The following is a 22643-nucleotide window of genomic DNA, read 5'->3' on the forward strand; positions in this document are numbered from 1 at the left end:
GATGGTAATGGCTCATTTTATGACTAAAAGGTTCAGGGTATCAGTTATAGTAGTATATGCCCCTGTAGAACCGACTGATGGAAATACTAGTGACTCCGATGAATTTTACTTACAGTTACAGGAGCAAATAGACAAGGTCCCAGGTAGAAATATGATGTTATTACTGGGAGACTTTAACGCCCAGGTTGGTAGAAATAAGGATAGATGGTATCCCAGCTTCGATAAATTTGGTATAGGAAATGAAAACAGTAATGGATACATACTTTTGCAATTTTTTAAGTATAACAATCTAGCTATAACCAACACGGGGTTTGGTCATTAAACGGCTCATAAGTTAACATGGTATTCACGTGACGGTAAGACAATAAACCTTATTCATTATGTTATAGTAAACCGAAGACTGGCAGGATCAATACAAGATACTAGGGTATATACGAGTGCTGTTATTGATGTTAAAAGTAAAGATCACCATCTAGTAGTGTCAAGGGTTAATTTAAAGCTGAAATATCGGAAGGGTAATTACCTCCCGGGAAGTTATGATGTTAATAGACTCCAGGATGAGAATTTGAGAGAAACTTTCCAGGAACAGTTGAATACTAAACTTTAGAGTTTAAAATTTGATAATGTGGAAGATTGTTGGAATAATTTTAGAAAAATAATTTGTGTAGTTGCTGAAGGTGTATTAGGGAAGAAAGCTAGAACTGCAGCTAAGAATATTAGTGAAAAAGCTTTAAGTTTAATATAAAGGAGAAAGGACTTGTACAAGAATTATCTGAGTGATAGATCGCATGAAAACAAAAGAAATGTAAAGAAAGTGGAGAAAGCATTGAAATATGAACTAAGGATGTGTGAAGTGGAGGCCATGGATAAAATTGACGAGGATTTAGAAGATGCAGCTAGACGGCATAATAGTAAAATATTGTACTGCCAAGTTAACAAATTGAGAGGTAGTAGTCAATCCGGACTTGTCCCAGTTAAAGATAGGAATGGGGTGGCAATTAGCGATAAGGAAAAAGCTAAAGAGAGATGGGCCGAACATTTTGAGAACTTGCTTAACTGAGATAGAGTTGCAGGAAAAAATATAGAGGAAAATGAAAAAGTTTGTGATACCTTGGATGTGAAGGAAGATTTGTTTTGTGAGGAGGAATTAGCAACAGTACTAAAAGGATTAAAGAATGATAAGGCTTCAGGTGCTGATAGGGTAGTAAATGAGTTTCTTAAATAATGTTGCTCTGAGGTTAAAAATAAGTTATTGAAGATTATGAATATTATTTTTGAAAAAGGGGAAGTACCTAACGATTTTAGGAAAACCTTAATTAAGCCACTTTATAAGAAAGGTGATAAAAGTGAGTGTGGTAATTATCGAGGCATTAGTCTGGTCTCTGTAGGTAGCAAATTGTTTAGTAATATGATACTTTTTAGACTGAGAGATGCCGTAGACAAAGTTTTAAGAGAAGAGCAGTGCGGTTTTAGAAAAGGTAGAGGATGTGTTGACCAAATTTTCACTCTTAGGTTAATAATTGAGAATTACCTAAGTTTTCAAACACCTTTGGTACTCAGTTTTATTGATTATTAGCAAGCGTTTGATTCTGTTGATAGAGGAGCTTTACTAAAGGTTTTATCCTTGTATGGTATACCAGACAAATACATTAAAGTGATTAGTGCTATGTACGAGAATAACACTGCTGCGGTTAAGGTAGGAAATGAGGTTAGCAGATGGTTTTGAATTATATCAGGAGTTAAGCAGGGTTTTGTTCTATCCCCCTTGATATGGATTATTTTGAGGGGCTTTGTCTTAAGGAGCCTTGGAAAGGCAATGGGAGACCACGAAATCAAATGCGGAGGAAAAAGTTTCCTGGACTTGGATTATGCTGATGATTTAAGCATCCTAGATGAAAGTGTGAGCAAAATGAATGAAGTTTTAGAGGTTTTGCGAGTTCAGGGTGCTAGTATTGGTTTGAAAATTAATGTTAGGAAGACTAAGTCACTAAGGGTAGGAATAAGTGAAGATGAAAAGGTGACGTTGGCTAATGAAAAGATTGATCAGGTGGAAAGCTTCACTTACCTTTGTATTAATATTTGTAAAGATGGTGGGAGCAGTGAAGATGTTAAAAGTAAAATAGCCAAGGCTCAGGGTGTTTTTTCACAGTTAAAAAAAAGTCTGGAAGAATAGGAAGATAAGTCTGCAAACCAAGATTAGAATCTTAGAAGATACAGTGATGACAGTGGTCAAATATGGCTCTGAAGCATGGACGCTCCGAAAAGCGGATGAAGATTTGCTAGATATTTTCCAGAAAAATTGCCTAAGGATTGTTCTGGGTACCCGGCTGACTGACCTTATTTCAAACAGTAAGCTGTAAGAAAAATGTAGTTCAACCCCGCTTTCTAGGGCTATAATGAAAGGAAGGCTGAGATGGCTAGGGCACGTTTTGCGGATGAAAGATGACAGATTGCTGAAGATTGTTGTTTTCGGCCAACCATCTAGGGCTAAACGGAAAGCAGGTCGCCCCCGTCTGGGGTGGGAGGACGTCATAAAGAAAGATTTAAAGGAAATGGGAACTTCGTGAGCGGGTGTAAAAAGGGAGGCTTTGAATAGATTGGGGTGGAGGAGGAGCGTGCGTAGCTGTGTTGGCCTCAGGCGGCTTGGTGCTGCGATGAGTTGTTAGTAGTAATTACAAAAAACACACAAAACAATAGCCTACTTACAGAAACTAAGATATAAACTCTCAGCATTCAGTTCCGTTGAGCAATGCCGAAGCGTCGGACGGATATTTTTTAACAATATCGACAGTTTTGAACTTGGTTATCAAACATCTAAATATTTAATGCCTTTAGACTCAGTGTTTATAAAAAGTAAGGCATTATCAAAGTAGCTTGTTCAAAGTAAAACATTAAAACTAGGATTCAGAAAATCAAATAAAATTTCTTATTCAATTTTGAATACCAAAAACTAATATATTTGACACCTTTATACTTCATAACTGTAAAAAATTAAATCTTTTTCAAAGTGACAACTAGATAAATACAATAACCCCTAAAAAAAAAATGATAACAAAACAAAAAACGCATCCGTTCAGGGGGGAAATACAGAAATTCCCAGAAATCAGTACAGGGGAAACATTCCTGAGCATAGTGGCTTTATATATCAGTTTATGGGTACTCTTGCAATGCAAGCAAAAGTTGACGGCATATTTTTACCGAAATTGCTGCTGATTTCTATAATTTCCAAAATTTCTATAATTATACGAACTTTCTTGTGTACGTATAACTGCACTAATTACTAATAAACAAATAAATATTTAGGATCACCATAAAAAGCTTTTTTTATTGAATATTATCAATAGCTAGGCTCTTATACTTTCACTATTGACAAGGATCGTCATTTACTTACCATTCATTACTATGAAGAATTCGATTTTTTTTTTACTCCAACCAAATCATATAGATAAAATGTTTGTGAAAAACAGGAAAGGGATTTTTGTTCGTAGCGTAGGATAACTAACCATAGAACTGGCTATTGCCAGCTTCTCAAGACTATTGACGATCAATGAACTTCAGATGTATTCTCAAACATCTTAATAAAATCATGAATCAATTGTTCGAATTGTTGCAGGAAATTTGTATTTCTCAAAGGAATGTTTTACTATCCAATGCTGTAATAGACTGTAAAATTTTGAGTTTGCTATTATACAAGCCTCAAGAATTTTTTTCTGACCACTTCGGAATTGTGGCATGTGGCCAGAATAACAGTGTAATTGTGGAGGAAGGGTTGATTATATTAGCTCTCAGACCAGTCTCTGTGCGGACCAGTACACTTAAATTGTGTTTTGATGCACAACCAATACCAATACACTAATAAGTTGCCGAAGTACAATATAAAGTTAATCCTGGAATAGTTTCTTTTTGTTTTGCAAACTTTAAGATAAAATAGCATTCGGAATTGTTATTACTACGAAAATATGAAGTCTGAATAAGGGCCTCACTCTACTTTTCCTTTTAAGGGATATGTGTTACAGATTGAAATTCCATTTCAGTGTGTTTTACAACTAATTTTTCTCTTTTTCGTTACAAACAAAATTAACTGGGGGGGATAAGGTACTGCAACCCATAGTCGATTAAAAGGTATGCGTCTCTATATAATACTAATGGGAATTTGGACACAAAAACTGGGTTGACAGTCTGTCACTGATCGAAGAAAACAAACATGGAAAAATCATACAAATAGTACCAGACAAAAAATAAAGAAAATCACTGTCACAACTTGATTCAGCCTTTTCTATCAACAAACTAATGGTCAGTCTTTCAGGAAATTTCCACTTGAAAGCTTCAAATTTCTCTTTTGAATTAATTCAAACTTTGCATTTTCGAATTTGCATGTAAACAATAAAACATCAAAAAAAAAGTCAAACCCGATAGTAGGGTATATGTACAAGAATCACTATAAATTCACAGTAGGATAAATTTGACAAGGGAAATGGATTAAACTGCTACCCCTGGTGCTTAAGCACTAAGAGTAGTAAATGCACTTACAAAAACCCTTGATAACCGGGTCACAGGATTTGAATGGTAAGATTTCTATGGTTAATTTTGCAAGCTTTATTTATTGGCTAAAAATTAAAAGACGCTAACAAAGCCAAAATGGCTTAATAATCTCCTAAGACGTTTAAGTCAATGTTACATCATTTTTTTAATTCTCTATCTTAATAACTAATAATGATAAACTCCAAGGAATAGTCAATAATAAAAAACAACTAAAAAAATAATTATAAGCAATTAACCTTATCTCTGTGGTCCAATTTTTCTCTTACACTTTTCAATGGAAATAATCTTTGATTTCGAGAGACCTCAAAAAATTGAAGTTCAATCCTAATTAATGGGAACAAAGCCAAACTTATTCAAATTTATTGTTGAAAGCACTTAGTATCATAATTCAAAAATTAACTGATAAGAGAAAAATAAACTCAGTAGCCATACCGCGCAAACTGAAGTAACCTTCATGGACGGATGCACCTTATTATCGTGTTCAAGTTGAGGTGTGATCAAATATTAGAGTAAAAATAAGATAGCTAAGAAATTGTCACGTGACCATTCAGCACGAAGAAGATGAGTCACCTTTCCTCTAGCAAAAAAAGAAAACAAAGGTTTTTCAAACTTCCAATGCCTAGTGACTTTCTCTAATGACCCTTTTTAGCTTATTTTAGCAAAAGGATAAGCGTCCCGGGAGGGGAGGATTACCCCCTTATACTTTACTATCCTCCCCCAGATTTCGAAAAATATCTTTTTTTATATATTTTGCATAGAAAAGAAAAAAAATTGTCACCCACACCTGTGTTTTGAAAAATATATGTTGCCCTGTCGCCCGCATTTATATCAACTGGCACCATTGGGGCAAACCATGTTTTCAATGGTCAGTTGCTACCGTGGGATGAATAATCTGGTTTGGACCCTTCCCTCTCGACAGACTTTCTGAATGCGTTGATACTGATGGATGAAACCGTGAAAATTTTAAAAACTGAAAACTCGATTGGTAACTAGAAAAAAAAGGCTCTCGCATATGCAGGCTCCCTTTATGCTTTTTAGATCAGCTTTATGTTTTTTAGTTCGGTATTAAATTAAAAAAAAAAGTTTTTTTTACCTGAAAGTAAGTAGCAACATTAAAACTTGAAACCAATAGAAATTAATCCGTATATGAAAAGGCCAGTCCCCTCCTCAATACCTCGCTCTTTACGCTAAATTTTTTTTATTGTTTTAAAAAATAAAGTTGTGAGACAGAGTCAAAATTTAGCGTAAAGAGCGAGGCATTGAGGAGGGGACAGCCCCTTTCATGTACGGAATAATTTCTGTTCGTTTTAAGTTTTAATGTCGCTCCTTACTTTCAGTTAAAAAAAAACTGGATTTTTATTTAATTTCTGAACGTTTTTGAATTAATGCAGGTTTTGATTTTGGCTCACCGTACATCAATAATCAAAACAGAATTTGCATATTAATTTACTTTTTTTTTTGGTTAAATGGCTTTCTCGAAAGTTGTTTAATTTTATTTACGAACGTTCTTATTAGTAATAGATATACATAACTTACGAATTAACTTACGTAACGAATTTCTATATTCGCTTATTTTTATTACGTATATTAGGGGGTTTGACCCATAGTCAATACCTCGCTCTTTGCGCTAAAGTTTAATTTTGCTCCAATTCTTTAAGAATGACCCCTTAATCCAAAAGGCCGTTAATGAGAATAAGTAGCTCTTATGAAAGTACTAAAGAAAACTTTAGCGTAAAGAGCGAGGTGTTGACTAGGGGTCGAACCGAATCATATACGTAATAATTTCTGTTCGTTTTAAGTTTTGATGTTTCTCCTTATTTTCAGTTGAAAAACTTGTTTTTTTATTGAATTTCTGGTCTTTTTTTAAATAATACCGGGAAATCCGGCGCCCCCTTCATAGCAATGTCCATTCCCCCATGAAAACTTCCTCCATGGAAATATCTTCCCATGTAACCCCCGACCCCCCTCCCCCCACTACCAGAAAAAATCCCCAGTGAAAACATCTGTATACTTCCAATAACCGATGCTATATGTAAACAGTGGGCAAAGTTCATAACTTGTAGCCCTTCTTCTGTGGACTTTGGGGGATTAATCATCCTCAAAGACATAGTTATTGTATTTTTCGACAAAATGGCTATCTAACAATTTTGATCGGGTGACTTTGGGAAAAAAGAGCATGGGAGGGGGCCCAGTTGTCTTACATTTTTTTGGTCACTTAAAAAGGGGACTAGAACTTTTAATTTCCGTTCGAATGAGCCCGTCCACGATATTCTAAGACCACTAGGTCGATGCGATCACCTCTGGGAAAAAAACGAAAACAAATAAACACGCATTCGATCTTTCTTCTAGCAAAAAAAATACAAAATTCCACATTTTTGCAGATAGGAGCTTGAAACTTACTGTAGGGTTCTCTGATACGCTGAATCTGATGGTGCAATTTTTATTAAGGTTATATGGCTTTTAGGGGGTGTTTCCCCCTTTTTTCGAAAATAAAGCAAATTTTCTCAGGCGCGTAACTTTTGAGGGGTAAGACTAAATTTGATAAAACATAAATATTTAAAATCAGAATAAAAAAACGGATTCTTTTGGTGTATTTATAGGTATCAAAATTCCGTTTTTTAGAATTTCGGTTACTATTGAGCCGGGTCGCTCCTTACTTACCCTTCGTTACCACGAACTGTTTGATAATTATCCAGGGAATAAGAGATTTAAAAGGCTGTCGAGGCGGTTTGTGCCTTGAAACTTGAAATGACATCACCTCTTCTACAACAGTAGGCAAGACTTGCTATTTTAAGAGTTGCTTAAGTCTAGAGTGTTATCACATATTCTTGGGTTATTTTATATATTTGGGTCCTTTGTCTCTGTAATGACTCTAGACTCTCTTGGTCTTACTTATTTAAACGAGCCACGCCACCTTGGGCATATCAAACTCCAACTTAGGCTGAATTAATCAAACATACTTGAACTGTTCTATCTTGAATTCGAATTAATCAAATTTAATAGCCTTATATGCAACATATGAGAATTCAGATCGGCTCGAACGTTTTTTCATCTCCCAAAACGGCTCGAACGATTAAAAGCTCTTTAATTTGTGTTTTATATAGAACTAAAAAAAATAGCTTAAATTGAAAGTCTAATTTAAATCAATCAATTTCCTCGATATTTGCAAGTAATAGATTCAGCAGAAAGAGATCATCAATGAAAATTACAATTAAACTATATATTGCAAAAATAGCTCTTAGAAACATACTGAAATCGTCAGTTTCGAGAAGTATTCAAATTTTTAACGTTATAGTCAAAGAAGGCAAACTAACATATTTTGTTTTATACAAAGCCTAAAAATCCTTTTGTTGTTTTTTGGGGAGAGGGGGAGGGCAGCTCCACTGTCTGTTGGTAATCAATTGTCCCTTTAAGTTTGGTTTCATTATTCATTTGTCTTTGTCTTGAGTTTCATTTCTCCATTCAGTTTGTTTGTTTTCTGCACGGTTTCTCCTTGTTTTAAGTTTACTCCTTACTCTTCAATTTCTGTTGTTATTTTTTTTAATTTGCACAAAATTTCGCATATATTAATATTAATAATTTTGACAAATAAGGAGTAGCAATAGCAATTAATGACAGTCGCCCTTTTTCTGGGTATAACAAGACAACACGATTTACCACTTTAAAAAAGTGAGTTTCCCAATAAATCATAAGTGTCACGTCAATTCTCCTTAATAATAGCCAAAAAGAAAACGAGAGATTAATGTCCTATAGCCTACTTTATGTTAAAAAGCTTGCTTTAATTTCATAACTTTATTTTTGTGACGTAGGTTTTTTTAGTTTGCCAGTCAAATTTCTCCTTGAACGTAAATCAGAAACTAAAGCCAAATAACTTATTTTTTAACTTGTTGCTGCTTTGTCAAATTCTTAGCAACTAAAAGAACTTAAACCTGATTGGTTCTCTTGCATGAAATTTTAAGCCAATCGAAAGTTTGAGTCAAAATATGTTTTTGAATCGAAATGTTTGAGTCAAAATAATTTTTATAAGTAAACTCTCTGTTTCTCTATGTTTACACTCAGTGCATTTGAATAGTAGCCATTGTATTTCTAAACAAGTTCATTATCGTTCTAATACACCTCATTATAAAAATTATAGTTTCTTTTAGATTGAGATGCCCTTCACAAAGCCGGATCACGGTCGTCTAATCTCAGTAATTTGACTTACAAAAACTCCAGTTTCCATAGAGACAGTCTCTGGATAAATTTATCAGATCTCATTAAAGACCCGAACTTAAAAACTTTCATCACTGACGAATCGCATTATTTCAATTCCTTTACTTTCCATGGTAACTGATGCGTTTTCGGTTTGTTTTCCTTTTAGATAACGACTAATATATAAAAGCTTTCCATTATGAGAAAGGTCTTACAAGGTCTTAGTCTTACAATCAATAAATCATATATAATATAATGGAAATGTTTTAAAATATTTTCAGATTTATAAGTAGAACTTTTGACTGGAAGAAAATTGCTAATCTCAACCTCTAGATTTCGTTTTTGACGTACTGTTGAAAGTTCGAAGTCATCGTGCCACAGCATAAATATATCAACAGTAGTGAAAATTCCTATACTCTCCGTTGAAGATTTTTCGACACACAACGGTCATGACCTGTCTTCATGATTCCACCTTCGCGCAATGACAATTTTTAGCGCATTACGACGTATTTATGGGAAACCTGAACTGAAGCTATTGTTGTGACGCAAACAAACTTTCTGTTTCCGTGGCTTTGAACTGTGCCGTTTCTGAAAAAAACTTTTCGCTGCTGTTATATATCTATACTGTGCATCGTGTCGACACGAAGTTTAAACTATCGGTTGAGTACTTGAGAATTGCTGCTTTTAGGAATCATTATACACGTAGTTATGGGAGCTGCACTTTAAATCAAGTTTGTTTCCATCTTTCACAAATAGGATTTCCGAACATTCTGTACAGCATATTTTCAGTATTCGAGGTTTTACTGTATTTGTCACAGAGGTATGAGAACAAAAAAAACATGTAGAATTTTAAAGCTCAAAATATAATGGTGAAATGGAGCTGGTCTTGCTATCACGAGGGACCGTTCAAGATGGCTGTTTCAAAGTATGCACCGTTTCATATCTTTTTTCATATTGTTAACCTAGTAGATTGTTTTCTTTTTAAATACTGATAATCAGTTTGATGGTTTCGACGAAAAGGCCAATTGAAAACCTGAGTTTCACAGCTATCCTGACTCTTGAGCGAGTAAAATGCCCTCTATGTGCAGATAACTCGTTAGTCACCCTTCCATCATTGAATGGCTGTCTTTTTATCTAGTTTGATCCAGTTTCCTTGTTAAATTTCATTTATAGATGGCCAACACAGATTTATAATCTTAAAGTCTGCTACTTTTTTGATTTGGCCCTCGGTACCCCCCTAGGGCCAAACTAGCTCGCTTAGGCAAATAATTACATTTCAGACACACATTATTTAACATTTTAAAACAGTTCGATTGGGTGAATAAAACTTTCGAAAACAAGCTCAGTTACCAACTTCTGAAAATCCCTGAAAAGTTCATTCCTGTAAAAGGTTGAAGAAAGTGGTATCCAAAAAGCGATTGATTATGAGGCAAAGGTGATCAATTACTTGCCAGAGACAGGTTATTAAACATTTAGAGAAAGCAGTTGACCTAGGTGAATGAAACTTTCAAAATTCATACCAAATACCAATTTTTAGTTTTTTCTAATTAATTAATGAATGTTAATTTTTTTATTTAACCTTTAAAAAACTTCGCAAGTAGCTCCACTGCTTTCTTGAAAAAATATTTAAAAAAGTATAAAAGTGGATTGTTTACCCTAACTATGTGTTGAAACTGACAAATACTTTATAAATATCTCCGGATTTATTAGCAAATCACCATGATTTCATCACCTTGAACTTTTTACTTTGCATCCATGATAAAGCAAAAATAAAGAGACATTAACAATTTTGTACAAGCTATCAGTTAATCTAACAACATTACTTTCGGTACTCATAAAGGGACAAAATAAAATGGGCGGAATAACCTAATTTAAAATGGACAAATCTAATACTAACAACCAAAAAAGAGGAAAATCTTAAATGTTAACAAAGTGAGTCATGTTGACACTAACATATTGTCGTTGCAATTTCGCTGTATGTTGGTATTTCATTTTAATTAAGATAAAAAAAAAAATCCGTTTTACCCTCTTTTGCTAGCCTTTAAAACTTAAGGTAGTTAACTAGTTAGCTCTAGAATCCTTACATCCCCTATCATCGTGAAAATGGAAATCTTTGAATCGTTCTTCTTCGAGATTTGTCATTGAGATTTCTTGCCGTTTTTTATCGAATGCTTAAATTTTAGCAAGCCGAAAAGGTTGCCCGTCAGGACAAAAAAAACAGCAGAAATTATCGAAAATACCCTTGCTTCGCACAAATACACGGCGGTTTTACAGCCTATAGGCTACATTTATCTCATGTCGAAATATAAAACTTATTCATTGTGCTTTTGTCAGGGTTGATGAGACAAGGAAAACTACTACTTAAGCCGCGTTTGAACTAGCATTTTAAAGTCAACAGACAGTCAACATCATACCCACATTTCGCTCTCTACCATTTGATTTGTGTCTTTTATGCCGACTCACAACTGCATATCAAAGTTATATTTTAGGTTGTAATTTCAAATATAATACTTTATCACTATTTAATACTATTTACTTAATTAATTATCAGCCTCTATTCAGTTACTTAGCTGATTTCCATGCTCCTTCAGATTCTGTAACACACAAAAAATACTTCTTTTGTTTTTAACTAGTGTCACCAATTCACCTTGTATTTTGAATTTGCCGCTTGAATTTGAAATTCTATGCCGACAAAAAAAAAACACAAAAAAACAACGGACCTTTTATTGTATGTCACGAAAAGACGACAAAATCTTGATTTGATGTCTACATTTTATAAATCGAACTCCCGTCGCGTCAACAGAGAATCAAATAAAACAACGTAATCCCATGTCGTGTCGACAGAGATACTAATTCAAATACGGCTTTAATTTGCTGTGTGAGATAAGCCGAAACGTCTCAAATCATGCAAAACGTACGACAACGCACAAATTCACGTCAGGTCACGCCATATTTACAAGGCCTTGCAGAGAATCTTGCATTTGCGCACTAAGTTGTACTCGTTTGAACCAAAGGTATATCCACCAAGAAACCTTGCCAGCAGAAGGTGTACAGCCACATAACGGCCGTGTCCATATCAAATCAACACATGCCAAGTATGTCAAAGTTGGCAAACATAACTCTTTTTACAAAAATTGTTTATAATTACAATTCCAAGATATATTATACCCAAAAGAAATACTTCGACCATAATAATTGACTTGATGAGCTTTGCTAAAACAAAATAAAGTTCGATATATAGACCAGAGAGAATTTTATCGGTATTAGCTATTAAAAACATATTGCTTTTCACTGTTTTGTCTCGCTTGATCTACACGCGAAAAAAACAGCTCTAAACAGGGTGATAAAGAAGAAAAGGATTCGTTAGTGTATTGGCCTTAGGGAGTTTACTGCTATCACGAGTTGGTTGCAGTAGTATGATCTAAGTAAAAGTGACAAAGCACTCCACATTACTCAGTCACAACCGCAATAGCCAAACTCACAATTCCACAGTGCTCAAACTATCAACATAAAACATGAACATAATAGCGAATACTCCACCTCTCTCAGCCATTAGTAGTCACAATGCAATTGTACTCATACTACTCAAATCAAACATCATCACAATAGTAAATGCTCCATCTCTTTCAGTCATTGGCTGCCTCGAAATAAAATACAACTACAACAATCTAACTCATAATATCCACAATATCGAACGTGATGGCAATAGTAAATACCCCAAATTTCTAAGTCAATGATCGTTTAAACTCATTAATCACTGAATAAAACTGAATTTCCTTCAATAAGATCTGTTGATAAGTTAATTCAAACCAAATTGAGTACTTAATTGGAATTAATCCTGCAAGGATAAAGCTCAACGTAAAAATAATTTCTTAAAATTTACTTGTAAATATATTAGACAACAAATTGAAAATTTTCCCGCATAAAAAATAAAATAGAAGCAAAACGAACCCCCCTAAAATAGTGCTTCTTACCTTGCATATGGCCCAGGGCTGAAAAGCAACCATCTCTTAATATATCAATAGCAAAGTCCAATTGAATGAAGGGACGCAAGAAATAATAAAACGCCATAAATACAGTTTTTGGATTTAATAAAAAAAAAAAAAAAAAAAAAAAAAAAAGAACAGAGCAGTGATGGGGAACTTAGAAGGGACACTTTTGATAGGACCATTATAATAAAAAAAAATTTTTATAAACATTAATTCCAAATAGAGTACAACCAACGAGCATTTTTGCCATTTGGAACTTTGGAGATGACCTTGTAACTCCATAGACAGGTTTTTTACAGGTTTTTCTTTAGCAAAAACAATTTTATTGTGATTTATGAAGACATTTTAAAAAGCCCAACGCATGGAAAGAGGACTAGAGCATAGCCGCTTACACTTCTCATTCACTCAAAACTTTTTTTTTTACTAGACCCTTATGTCCCACTTTCACTAGGCATTTTATGGACAAAAAAATAAACAAAAAACCAATCAGCCAGAAAAACAACAATTTCTAATCCTGTGTAGACAGAACGGTTTTCTCGCCTTTTCATTGTATGATTAGCTTACCGTTATGTCCATCAAATGCAAAATTTAAACAAAACTATGGTCATATTTACGAGCGTCACTTGGGCCATATAACTTTTGGGCATTATAAGTAATTTTATAGCAAAAATTTTCCATCAACAATTTATGCAATCCTATGAGAAGTCTCTCGATAAAATCCATACGGTATATTTCAGAGGCAAACTTTTAAAAATCTTTATATTCCTGGAATGTTATTAACAATTGCTTCCAGCGCCTCTACCTTTAGCTAAGAGGGTTATATTAAATAATGTTATGATATAATATGGCTAGACAGATACCATTTATTTGGCGCTACTTTAATTCAAAGCATGACGTTATAATTGATTATAATAAAATTATTTTTAAAGAAACTATCTTTCGATACACTCGAGGGTTGACGATAACCTGTTCGTAATGAAGTTAGAGTTTCTGCTTTGTGTTCTTAAATATACCTTAATCTTTAGCCTTAACTACGAAACAGTTGCATAAAAAAAACTTTAATTTGGACAGTCGAGTTTAGATTGTCTGAATTTGTCCATTCATCCCATGAATAGATGGCATTCAAATAATAAACGTTAGAATCTCTTTTGCCATTAGTTTATACTTTTAACTCTAAGCATTTTTACTCTAAACAACGGGGCTAAGGATGAGTGAACAAGTTTCTGATTCCCGGCAGATGACATTAATTGCCATTACTAGTCCTATGAATTAAAAACAAGAGTGATTTGATCTTAGTCAGTAAATACATTCAGCAGAATACATTTTAAAAGTAACTCGTCAGGACTTGGTTAATTTAACCACAACAAAAAAATATTAAAAAAAAACGTTTATATGAGCCACTCACGACACGAAGACTCTGAAATGCTAAAATCTACCCATACCCTTCCTACACTCACCATAGTCTTGCGGGTTTTAAGGACACCCTAGACGTTCGATCATTTTGATTAAAAGCTTCCGTCAATCAATTGATTAAAGCATGATTGGCCGTCTAGGAACCTGTTTGACGCTTGAATCAAGCGTTGACGGTGATTTATAGAAAGTTTGAATGACTCAATCGGTTTCGAGACGGTCAATCATGCTTTAATCAATTGATTGACGGAAGCTCTTGATCAAAATGATTGACCGTCTAGGGCGTCCTTTAATGTGGAAAATTTCCGAGTATTTTCAAATAAAAAAAAATCCCTTAACATGAACTACTCACAACCAGAAGATGCTGAAATGTAAAAATCCCCCCCCCCCCCCTACTCATCACATCCTTCACCACAGTCGTGCGATTTTAAGCGTTGTAAATTTGTAATTTTTTAGCTTGAAATTATCAAAATAGGTTGTTACCATTAGCGAAATATCAAGTTTTAAATTCCCTGAAGGGCTCGTCCCCCTAGCCCTCCCCTCTAATTACGCCCCTCCATCTACTTTTTATCATGCTACTTTCACTGTAGATATGATAAAGGCTGAAGGATTTTCACTAATCGATATTTGTACGTAGTTCTAAATGGATACAACGTAAAACAGTAAAATACGTACATTTGCATCCTTTTAACGGGAATTATGTGAGGAGTTGTGATATTAGTTTTAATGGAGAATAAGACTATCATTGACAGTAACATTAGAATTATACAATATTTATTTACCTAAGACTATCTTTTCACCCCCCCCCCCCCCGATCTTGAAAAACCAAGCATAAACTAGTATTTTCATAACATAACAGAAACTAAAATCGACACACTATTTCCATCTTTATTTAAGGTACATAAGGGGAATGATCAAACTATCTCAGACTGTCAGTAGGGTAAGTCAGCTCTCTTTCCAAAAATATGAAAAAAAAAAATTCAAGTTACTGGTCGAATTTTTATGTTTTCAGAAAAAAACATAATGAAAATTGGCGACAACCATTGTGCTTTACGCTGGTTGTATCACAAAAATGAAAAATAATTAAGTTATCAATTACAACAATGAAAATCCTTAATAATAATTAAGTCAGATTTTTTTCTAAAAAGATGAAAAAAAAGCAATTTATCAGTCGGACTTTTATGTTTTCACAGAAAATCATGCTCAAAATTGGCGATAAGCATTGTACTTTATGATAGGTGTATCAACAAAATGGAAAATAACTAAGTTATTAATTATAATAATGAAAATACTTAATAATAATCAAGTCAGCTACCTTTCCAAAAAGATAAAAAAAAAGCAATTTATTAGTCGGATTTTTATGTTTTCGCGAAAAACATACTTACTCAAAATTTTAAGTGATAAGTATTGTGCTTTACGCTGGTTGTATCAACAAGATGAAAAATTATTAATTTATGTTTTACCCATTCCTCTCCTACAAAAGCATAAGGACAAAACTTACATTCTAAATGCACCGTCAAAGCTTCATGGTTAATATATTACAGGCAATTTCAAAGTTTCATAGTAAAGACATAATTAACAACCATAAAAGAAGTGAACAGTACAAACAAAAACAAGCTTATAAAATAAAACTGAGAAAAAACAACAATGAAGGATCACGAAGAGTTGAATGTGGAGAAAAAATAGAATAAACTTTCAAGAGAAAAAAAACGAAAAAAGCTATTTGTGTTTTCCAACAACAACAACAAAAAACTATGGGGGAGGTAGAAGGACGAATCCACAGCCCCCCAGTATGAGCCGAGTCTAAGGAAAATGAAATGAGAAAGTACAGGGCCGTATAAAGAATTAAATGTTACGTCATTTAGGGTATTACTATAAAGTCACCTTCATAATGTTCTTCCTCGGGCTTAACTCTCAAGTCAAACTCAGCAGATGACCTAATGTGGCTCCCCTTGTCATTAAGAACTCGTTGACTTGTAAAAGGATAAAATGCCGACAAACTACTCAGGGGCTTTTGCTTTAATAATATCAAGCTTGGGTTAGAACTATAATCTACAGCTTCTTCCTGAATAGGAGTTGGTGTGCGAGCTCGTATGCTTGAATTCGACGAGGAAACACGTCTTGAAATTGATCCAGAGCGAGATTTCGGTGATTTTTGGTTATAATAGTTAAGTTCGGCCTCTAAACTAGCTATTGTATTTTCAAGCATCATTAGTTCATCAACATATCCCCAATTTTGGCAAAAATTTGTCAAATCACCACCTCCTCTAATATCAAACACAGGAAAAAATCGAGCATAACACTGAGCCCAAAACTTTAAATTAGCAACAAGAGGCATGACTGGCAACACTGTGTAGACAGGCCAATCAATTTTATGCCAGGGTACAGGTACATTTCTTAGTTCATCTTCTGATTGCTGCAAACTCCGCCTACTTTGCCCCAGAGATTGACCATCACACACAGTCCATCGATTAGCACTGCCATTTTTATGTCTAGGGGTTATACTAGGAGGCGTGAACGCGTCTTTGACACTATTTCGAGTAGAAACTGTACCAGCCTTTAAAGTACCCATAGCATCAATAATTTCTCCTTCAAGCATGCTCTTTTCATATTCTTCCAGAATTCTGGACGGGCGAGGACTTGTACCAAAGGCGACTCCCTGAAGTGAAGAATAAATTATTTTACAATAACATTCGAGTATAAAGCACTATTTAAAAGGAAAAGGGAATTAATTAATTCAAGCAATATATTTATTAGTAAAATTGACAAAACGATTGAACAAACCCAAAACAGTTGGTGTTTCTTTGATGAGCCCTAATAAATATTACATGATGATTTTGAATTATTTTAGATTTTCCTTTTCAATTTACATACATTTTCCAACAGAATATTCTGTTTATGGGATGTACTGAATGTTTGGCAATCATGTAAGGGCGTACGTTATTGAATTATAAGTTTATTTGTGCGTTAGTACACTTTTTAGTATTGCTCCTCAACTGTTGAGCTGCCTTATCTTTTCATTTCATTTATCTCATTTTATTTTTGCCTATGAGATACTACTGGTTTCTGAACCTGTTTCTCATAGAGCTAAGATTCAAGATAAAACCACAACAAAATAATCCTAACGGAGTCTTGATCATAAGATGAAAAGGTGAAAACGTGCAGGTCCTACCATATGCATGTGGAAAAAGAAAATCGATATACTATTTATATATCAAACGTATCATTGGTTTTTAGGCAATCCCGGGAGGCAAGACGAAAAGTAGAACGTCCTAGAAAACTGCCAAAAAGGATCATAGAACGAGATTTAGAAATGAAATGAAATTCAATTTTCGACTGGCAGCATACGACACAGGACTCTAATCCATATAGATTTTAGCGTGATAACTCACAGATTATTATAGTCAACCGTTCTACCTTGCTTCAACAGCTTGACAGTGTACCTTTCTTTCAGTCGTAAGGAACACTCTCAGTCTTCTTTCACAACTCAGTAAGACCCTGATGTAAGCGTTCAACTTTTTTTGAATACCATACTTCAGGGCAGACTAAAGATCATGAACTCCTCAGCTTCTTCATTTAACAGCAAGAGCAATACCATCTTTACTTCTAATAAGCTGATAGTTTGTGCTTATACCAGCCACAAAAAGCGGCAACACACAGAGGATCAAAAGAGTTTAAGGGCAACATGATACATACCCGTGCGGTGCTTTTGCTTAGCAGTTGGAAACTTAGGTTTTATAGATATACCGAAAATAGTTTTGATATATTTCCAGACCTAAACAATGAGAAAGGTAGTGGGGTCCTCATAAAGTCTCAGCCAAGACTCGGCTGAACTTTTATGAGGTATTGAAGTTAAGACTCTTTCCAAGTTGTTGTTTTTTCTTCTTCTTTTTTTTCGTGAGTTTTGTTCACCGTTATCTTATCGGAAGAGATTTGAGTGAGTTAGATTCTTGATCGTTTCTTTGTTTGAGTATTTGCACTACATTTCGCTAAAGACGGCTATTAGTCATAGAGTCGAAATTAGGATTGAGGATGAGCGTGCGCAGCTGTGTTGTCCTCAGAGGGCTTGCTGTTGTAAGTTGTTAGTAATAGTAATAGCTAAAACCTTTATTAACTTCTTATATCTTGTGTAGTTTATGACTTCTGCTAGAATCAGTCAGAAGTCCTATGCCGCTTCGGTAGTCGAAAAGCATGCCACCTGATAAGAAAAAAGGGCTCTAAGTTGGCTAACATTTGATTTGTTTCCTTTTTAGATGAAGTAGGCAATTCCATTCTCTGCTCCACAAATTGTTTAAAATCTTCCCATTTATTTGTATAAAAATGAATAATTAGGATTCATTTTAAATAGGTATCTAAACAACCTCCTTTTTTGAGAAGTTTTCTAGAACTTCACGAATTTCCTTTCACTCAGAATTTCCTTTCCTAGCAGCATCCTTTCCTGTCACAAATTTCCTTTCCTATCACCTGGTGTTCGAATAGGGCATCACTAAGGTATTTCCACTAGACAAAAGTTGCCATCTTCAACAAGAGCTGAACTTTACATCCCTTTGTTTTTTTCTTTTCATCAACATTATAATAACTGTCCCAAAGTCCGACTTGATTGGAGGATCAGCAATTTCCATTAATCAGACTTTACTGTAAAATAGAATAACTGCACCTGCTAAAGACATTCCCTCGTTTTTACAAGGGAAGGAAAAATTCCAATCAAGGCGCTACAAAAAATCAAGAAAGTTAAAGCGTGGATCACCAATCATCTCGTTCAAATCAATAGATTTCGTGGAACAAGAGAATAGTCTCGATAAAAAAAGAGAAAATAAAATTAACTACCTTCATCTAGTCTATCAGCACGAGTTTTTTCTTCTAATAAATCTTATGAACACAAGAACAATAGCGTTAGTGTTAAAAATATTGATTTCTAAAAGGTGAAAAACAAAAGTATAAGTTGACAGTATTTTTGGCAGAAAGTAAGGGAAACATAACGATAAAGTGGGCAAAACTGTGACAAAAAATATAAATAAAAGAGAGAGAAAAACTGTTTTGGCATGAAAAAGACTTTATTTTTCATAAAAGAAATGCAATATTTCAGAAAATAGTTTCATCCATAAAATCCCGCTTTTAAAGTTAACATCGACAACAAAAACAATGTATGTAACAAAAACTCCTGCAAGGTCTATGAACAAATCAGAGGATGGCAACTGATGGCTTTAAAGCCCTATTCTCACAACCACAGAGCCTACGACAAAAGGCCTTAGACATATAGTGTTTACGAACAAGACACAAGATGAAAACTGGCTTCTGTAAAGCATTATTTTTATGGGCATAGAGCCTACGATATGGAGCCTTAGACATTGAGCCTTTATGAAAAAAAAACTGAAGATGAAGACTGACTTCTTTAAAGTATTATTGTCACAGGCATATAAAGCCTACGACATAGAGCCTTTGAATTTAATTTTGTCAAAGAATTTCACTTTAAACTTTGCGTTTTGTTAATTACAAAAGCATGCAGTTGTATCAATTTCCTTTAAAATGAGCCCTTAAACAGCTCTCTATGATGTTCCAGTGGCCAGCTAGCAGCGGAAGAAAAAAGATGACGCATCAGTGCTTCTCATGCATAAAAAGTGATTTTCCTTTTTGTTCAAGCCAGAAAACTGTAAGTTTCATATATAAGATTTTGACCATTGCGATTCAAATAGTGTATTTTAATTTGAATCTGAATTTTTTTTTCAAAATTATTAATTGTGGATTACTATAGACCGTGATACTGGCGACAAAAACAATGTATGTAAAAAAATAGCCCAGGCCATCTCTAAATTTGAATAATAACCACGAACAAAACAGTACGTAAAAGCTGATTTCTTTAAAGCATTATTGTCATAGGCATAGAGCGTAAGATAGAGTCTCTATGAACAAAGAGCCTTTAATTTATAGAGCCTTAGATTTTAAGCCTTTATGAACAAAACAGAATAAGAAGATTGACTTCTTTGAAGCATTATCATCACATGCATAGAGCCTATGACATAGTCTTTAAATTTAACATTGATATAAAACCAATCGATGTCATAAAAACAAACCTGGTCATTAGTAAATTCCTGCCAAGACTACAAACAAAATAGATGATGGAGTGATATATTTCAAGCAAAGCATTATTGTCATAGGCATAGAGCCTAAGACAAGTACAGAGACTGGTTAAATCAACACAAGTACTGATTTCACCCGTCCTAGCCGAGTGGTTGGTGCTCCAGACTTGAAATCCTGAGGACAGGGGTTCGAGTCCTGGTGTCATTGGTTATTTGGTTTGGAACGGAGGTCAATGGCGTGACCCTGTAAGCTCACCCAGAGTAGACCCAGCTCTAAATCTGAAGAAATCTGGGGGTAAACACGGGAAGCGTCGGATGATTTGTCCCCAACCACGCAGTGCACTCCCGGCCGAAGGCATTGAATCAGGAGATCGGTACCTGCGCAACGCAGACCTTTGGTCAGCATGTGAAAAAGTTTTTTTTTATAGAGAAAGGTAAAATAGAGCAAGGAGTATTTCTGAAAAAAAAAACTTGGCGAAAGTTGTTTTGGCGTAAAATGGATTTTGTTTTCAGTGCCTATTATTAAATAAGAATTTCTTAGGCGTAAAAATGTTTTTTAGTTTAATTTACACGTTGAAAACAATATACAACACAAAAATAAGACAGACTATCTTTAAATTCCTACGATGGCTATAAACATAACTAAGATTTAAAAAATATCAAAAGTCATTGTTTATTAAAAATTTCCCTTCAGCTCAAGAGTATTGGCATTGCTAAGGTCTAAAATATCTATTTTTCAAAGAAGAAATATTTCTCTTCCATGAATATGGAAGACAAGGTAAGTTAATAGTTCTCTTTTTTTACAAAAAGTAACCACAAGGTAATAAAATTCTAAAAAAAAGGAGAATAGTCCATTTGGAATAAACGGGCTAAGATATTAGTTGAGTCGTGTTACAAAATGTCACCCTATATATCACGTCCCTTTCTTTTTCTTCTGAACGTCTAACATCGAGAGTAAAATGCAGCGTGCAAATGCGAAAATGCGAAAACGCAAAGTCACGCGTTTCAAAACTCTTCTCACATGAGGTTTATCTCCACTACTGTTTCATTTCCTATACCAAATCCAAGATTAATTATGCTTATTTTTCTTCTTCTAAAGAACCAGACTCAAATAATCACAGCTCAGGACTTCAAAATAATAAGCATATTCAAAAGCCCAACGAGTTACTTCATAAGTTTTCTGAAGCAGGGGCGGATCCAGAATTTTTTTTAGGGGAGGGGGCTCAAAATAGGCTGATCCGATAAACTTGCGTTAGGAGTAAGTTTAATTAACACAAACTTGCGTTAATTAGATAAATTACACTACTTTAGACTACGTTAGAGGCGGGGGGGGCACGCGCCCCTCGCCCCCCCCTCTGGATCCGCCACTATTCTGAAGCGGAGGATACGTAAAAATCCAACAAGTAGGTCCTCATTATATGATCCTATATACCTTTATGAAATTTCCTATCTGATCCGCATCAGAGCCACAATCGTAGTTATTGAACAGGAAACTTGTTGACAAAAAAAAAACTAAGGGATAAGCTTCATCCGGGGATCAGTTATCCCTTTAGACACTCTCCAATTATAAACGAGCCCCCAGAAGGAAATCTCTTAAATTCTTTAAAAGCATCCATGACCAATTTATCCATTAGAAATAGGATCGACAAAGTGAATGAATTTTATAGTTATTTTAGGTACCACGAAAGAACTTTCTTAATGGTCAATGGACTCCTTAGAATTTTAAGTAGAGTTTTCTTAACATCTTTCCAATTAGCCCTATTTCATAACATTTGGTAATACACTTGTTTATTTTTTCTTTTGAGTACTTCGTGTTTTTTTAATGATTATTTCTTGTTTGGATATTGTATCATTTCGCTATGTTATGTTCGAAGTTTAAATTTACTAAGAGTGAGTTGGTCTAACCTCCCTTGTTCTATTGGCATTGTTATACCTATCTTAATCGGTAAGTTTGGTAACTGGATAGTGCCTATTATGCTTAGGGCACCTGACATGGCCTTTCCTCGATTCAACAATTTAATATTTAAATACTTCCACCTTTTCTAACTCTTATGTTTTTTTTTTGTTTTTTTGTTTTTTACTGTTTTCTTGGATATTTGGCAATCTTGTAGGTGTGGCATCATGTAAAGCAAAAAGTGTTTTGACTTTTGTTTTCCCTATTTTCTCCTATTGAAATTATCTAATTTCGATATCTCTCATTTTTAATTTTCTTCTGTATATTCTTTTTTTCCGAATAACGATGATTAATTCCTCATAAAAGTAGTAGAATTTTCTAAAACTGTAGCACATTCTAATATCTCAAAAGAAACTTAAACGTAATTTTTACGCTTGCGATGACAAAAATACTTTGAAATGAAATGGAAACTTTTTATCAAAGTTTAAGAAAACTTTCAAAGAATGGGGTGAAATCAAGGCTATTTTGCTACTCCTTGTA

The 22643-nt window shown here is 34.3% G+C and overlaps 2 protein-coding genes across 4 annotated transcripts in view; both read right to left on the reverse strand.

The window, feature by feature from the left end:
- LOC148943667 (uncharacterized) overlaps positions 1-4913 on the reverse strand; it is a 220921-nt gene extending 216008 nt beyond the window's left edge. Inside the window, exon 1 of one of the 2 annotated variants that reach the window (XM_089101045.1) lies at positions 4779-4913. The gene's annotated coding sequence lies outside the window, so the exon portion shown is untranslated. The remainder of the gene's footprint in view (positions 1-4778) is intronic. The other variant, XM_089101046.1, reaches the window with a different exon arrangement.
- A 5521-nt stretch (positions 4914-10434) lies between these two features.
- The window catches only part of LOC148943669 (myotubularin-related protein 10), a 108230-nt gene continuing 96021 nt past the window's right edge, over positions 10435-22643 (reverse strand). For both annotated transcript variants that reach the window (XM_089100964.1, XM_089100965.1), the window contains one exon: positions 10435-16791. In XM_089100964.1, the coding sequence (XP_088957090.1) occupies positions 15994-16791 (798 nt within the window). In that variant the 3' untranslated portion in view covers positions 10435-15993. The remainder of the gene's footprint in view (positions 16792-22643) is intronic.

The sequence above is a fragment of the Artemia sp. Qi Xiang Cuo genome, chromosome 15 (genome assembly GCF_049724085.1).
Source record: "Artemia sp. Qi Xiang Cuo chromosome 15, ASM4972408v1, whole genome shotgun sequence".
In the NCBI taxonomy this organism is placed as follows: domain Eukaryota; kingdom Metazoa; phylum Arthropoda; class Branchiopoda; order Anostraca; family Artemiidae; genus Artemia; species Artemia sp. Qi Xiang Cuo.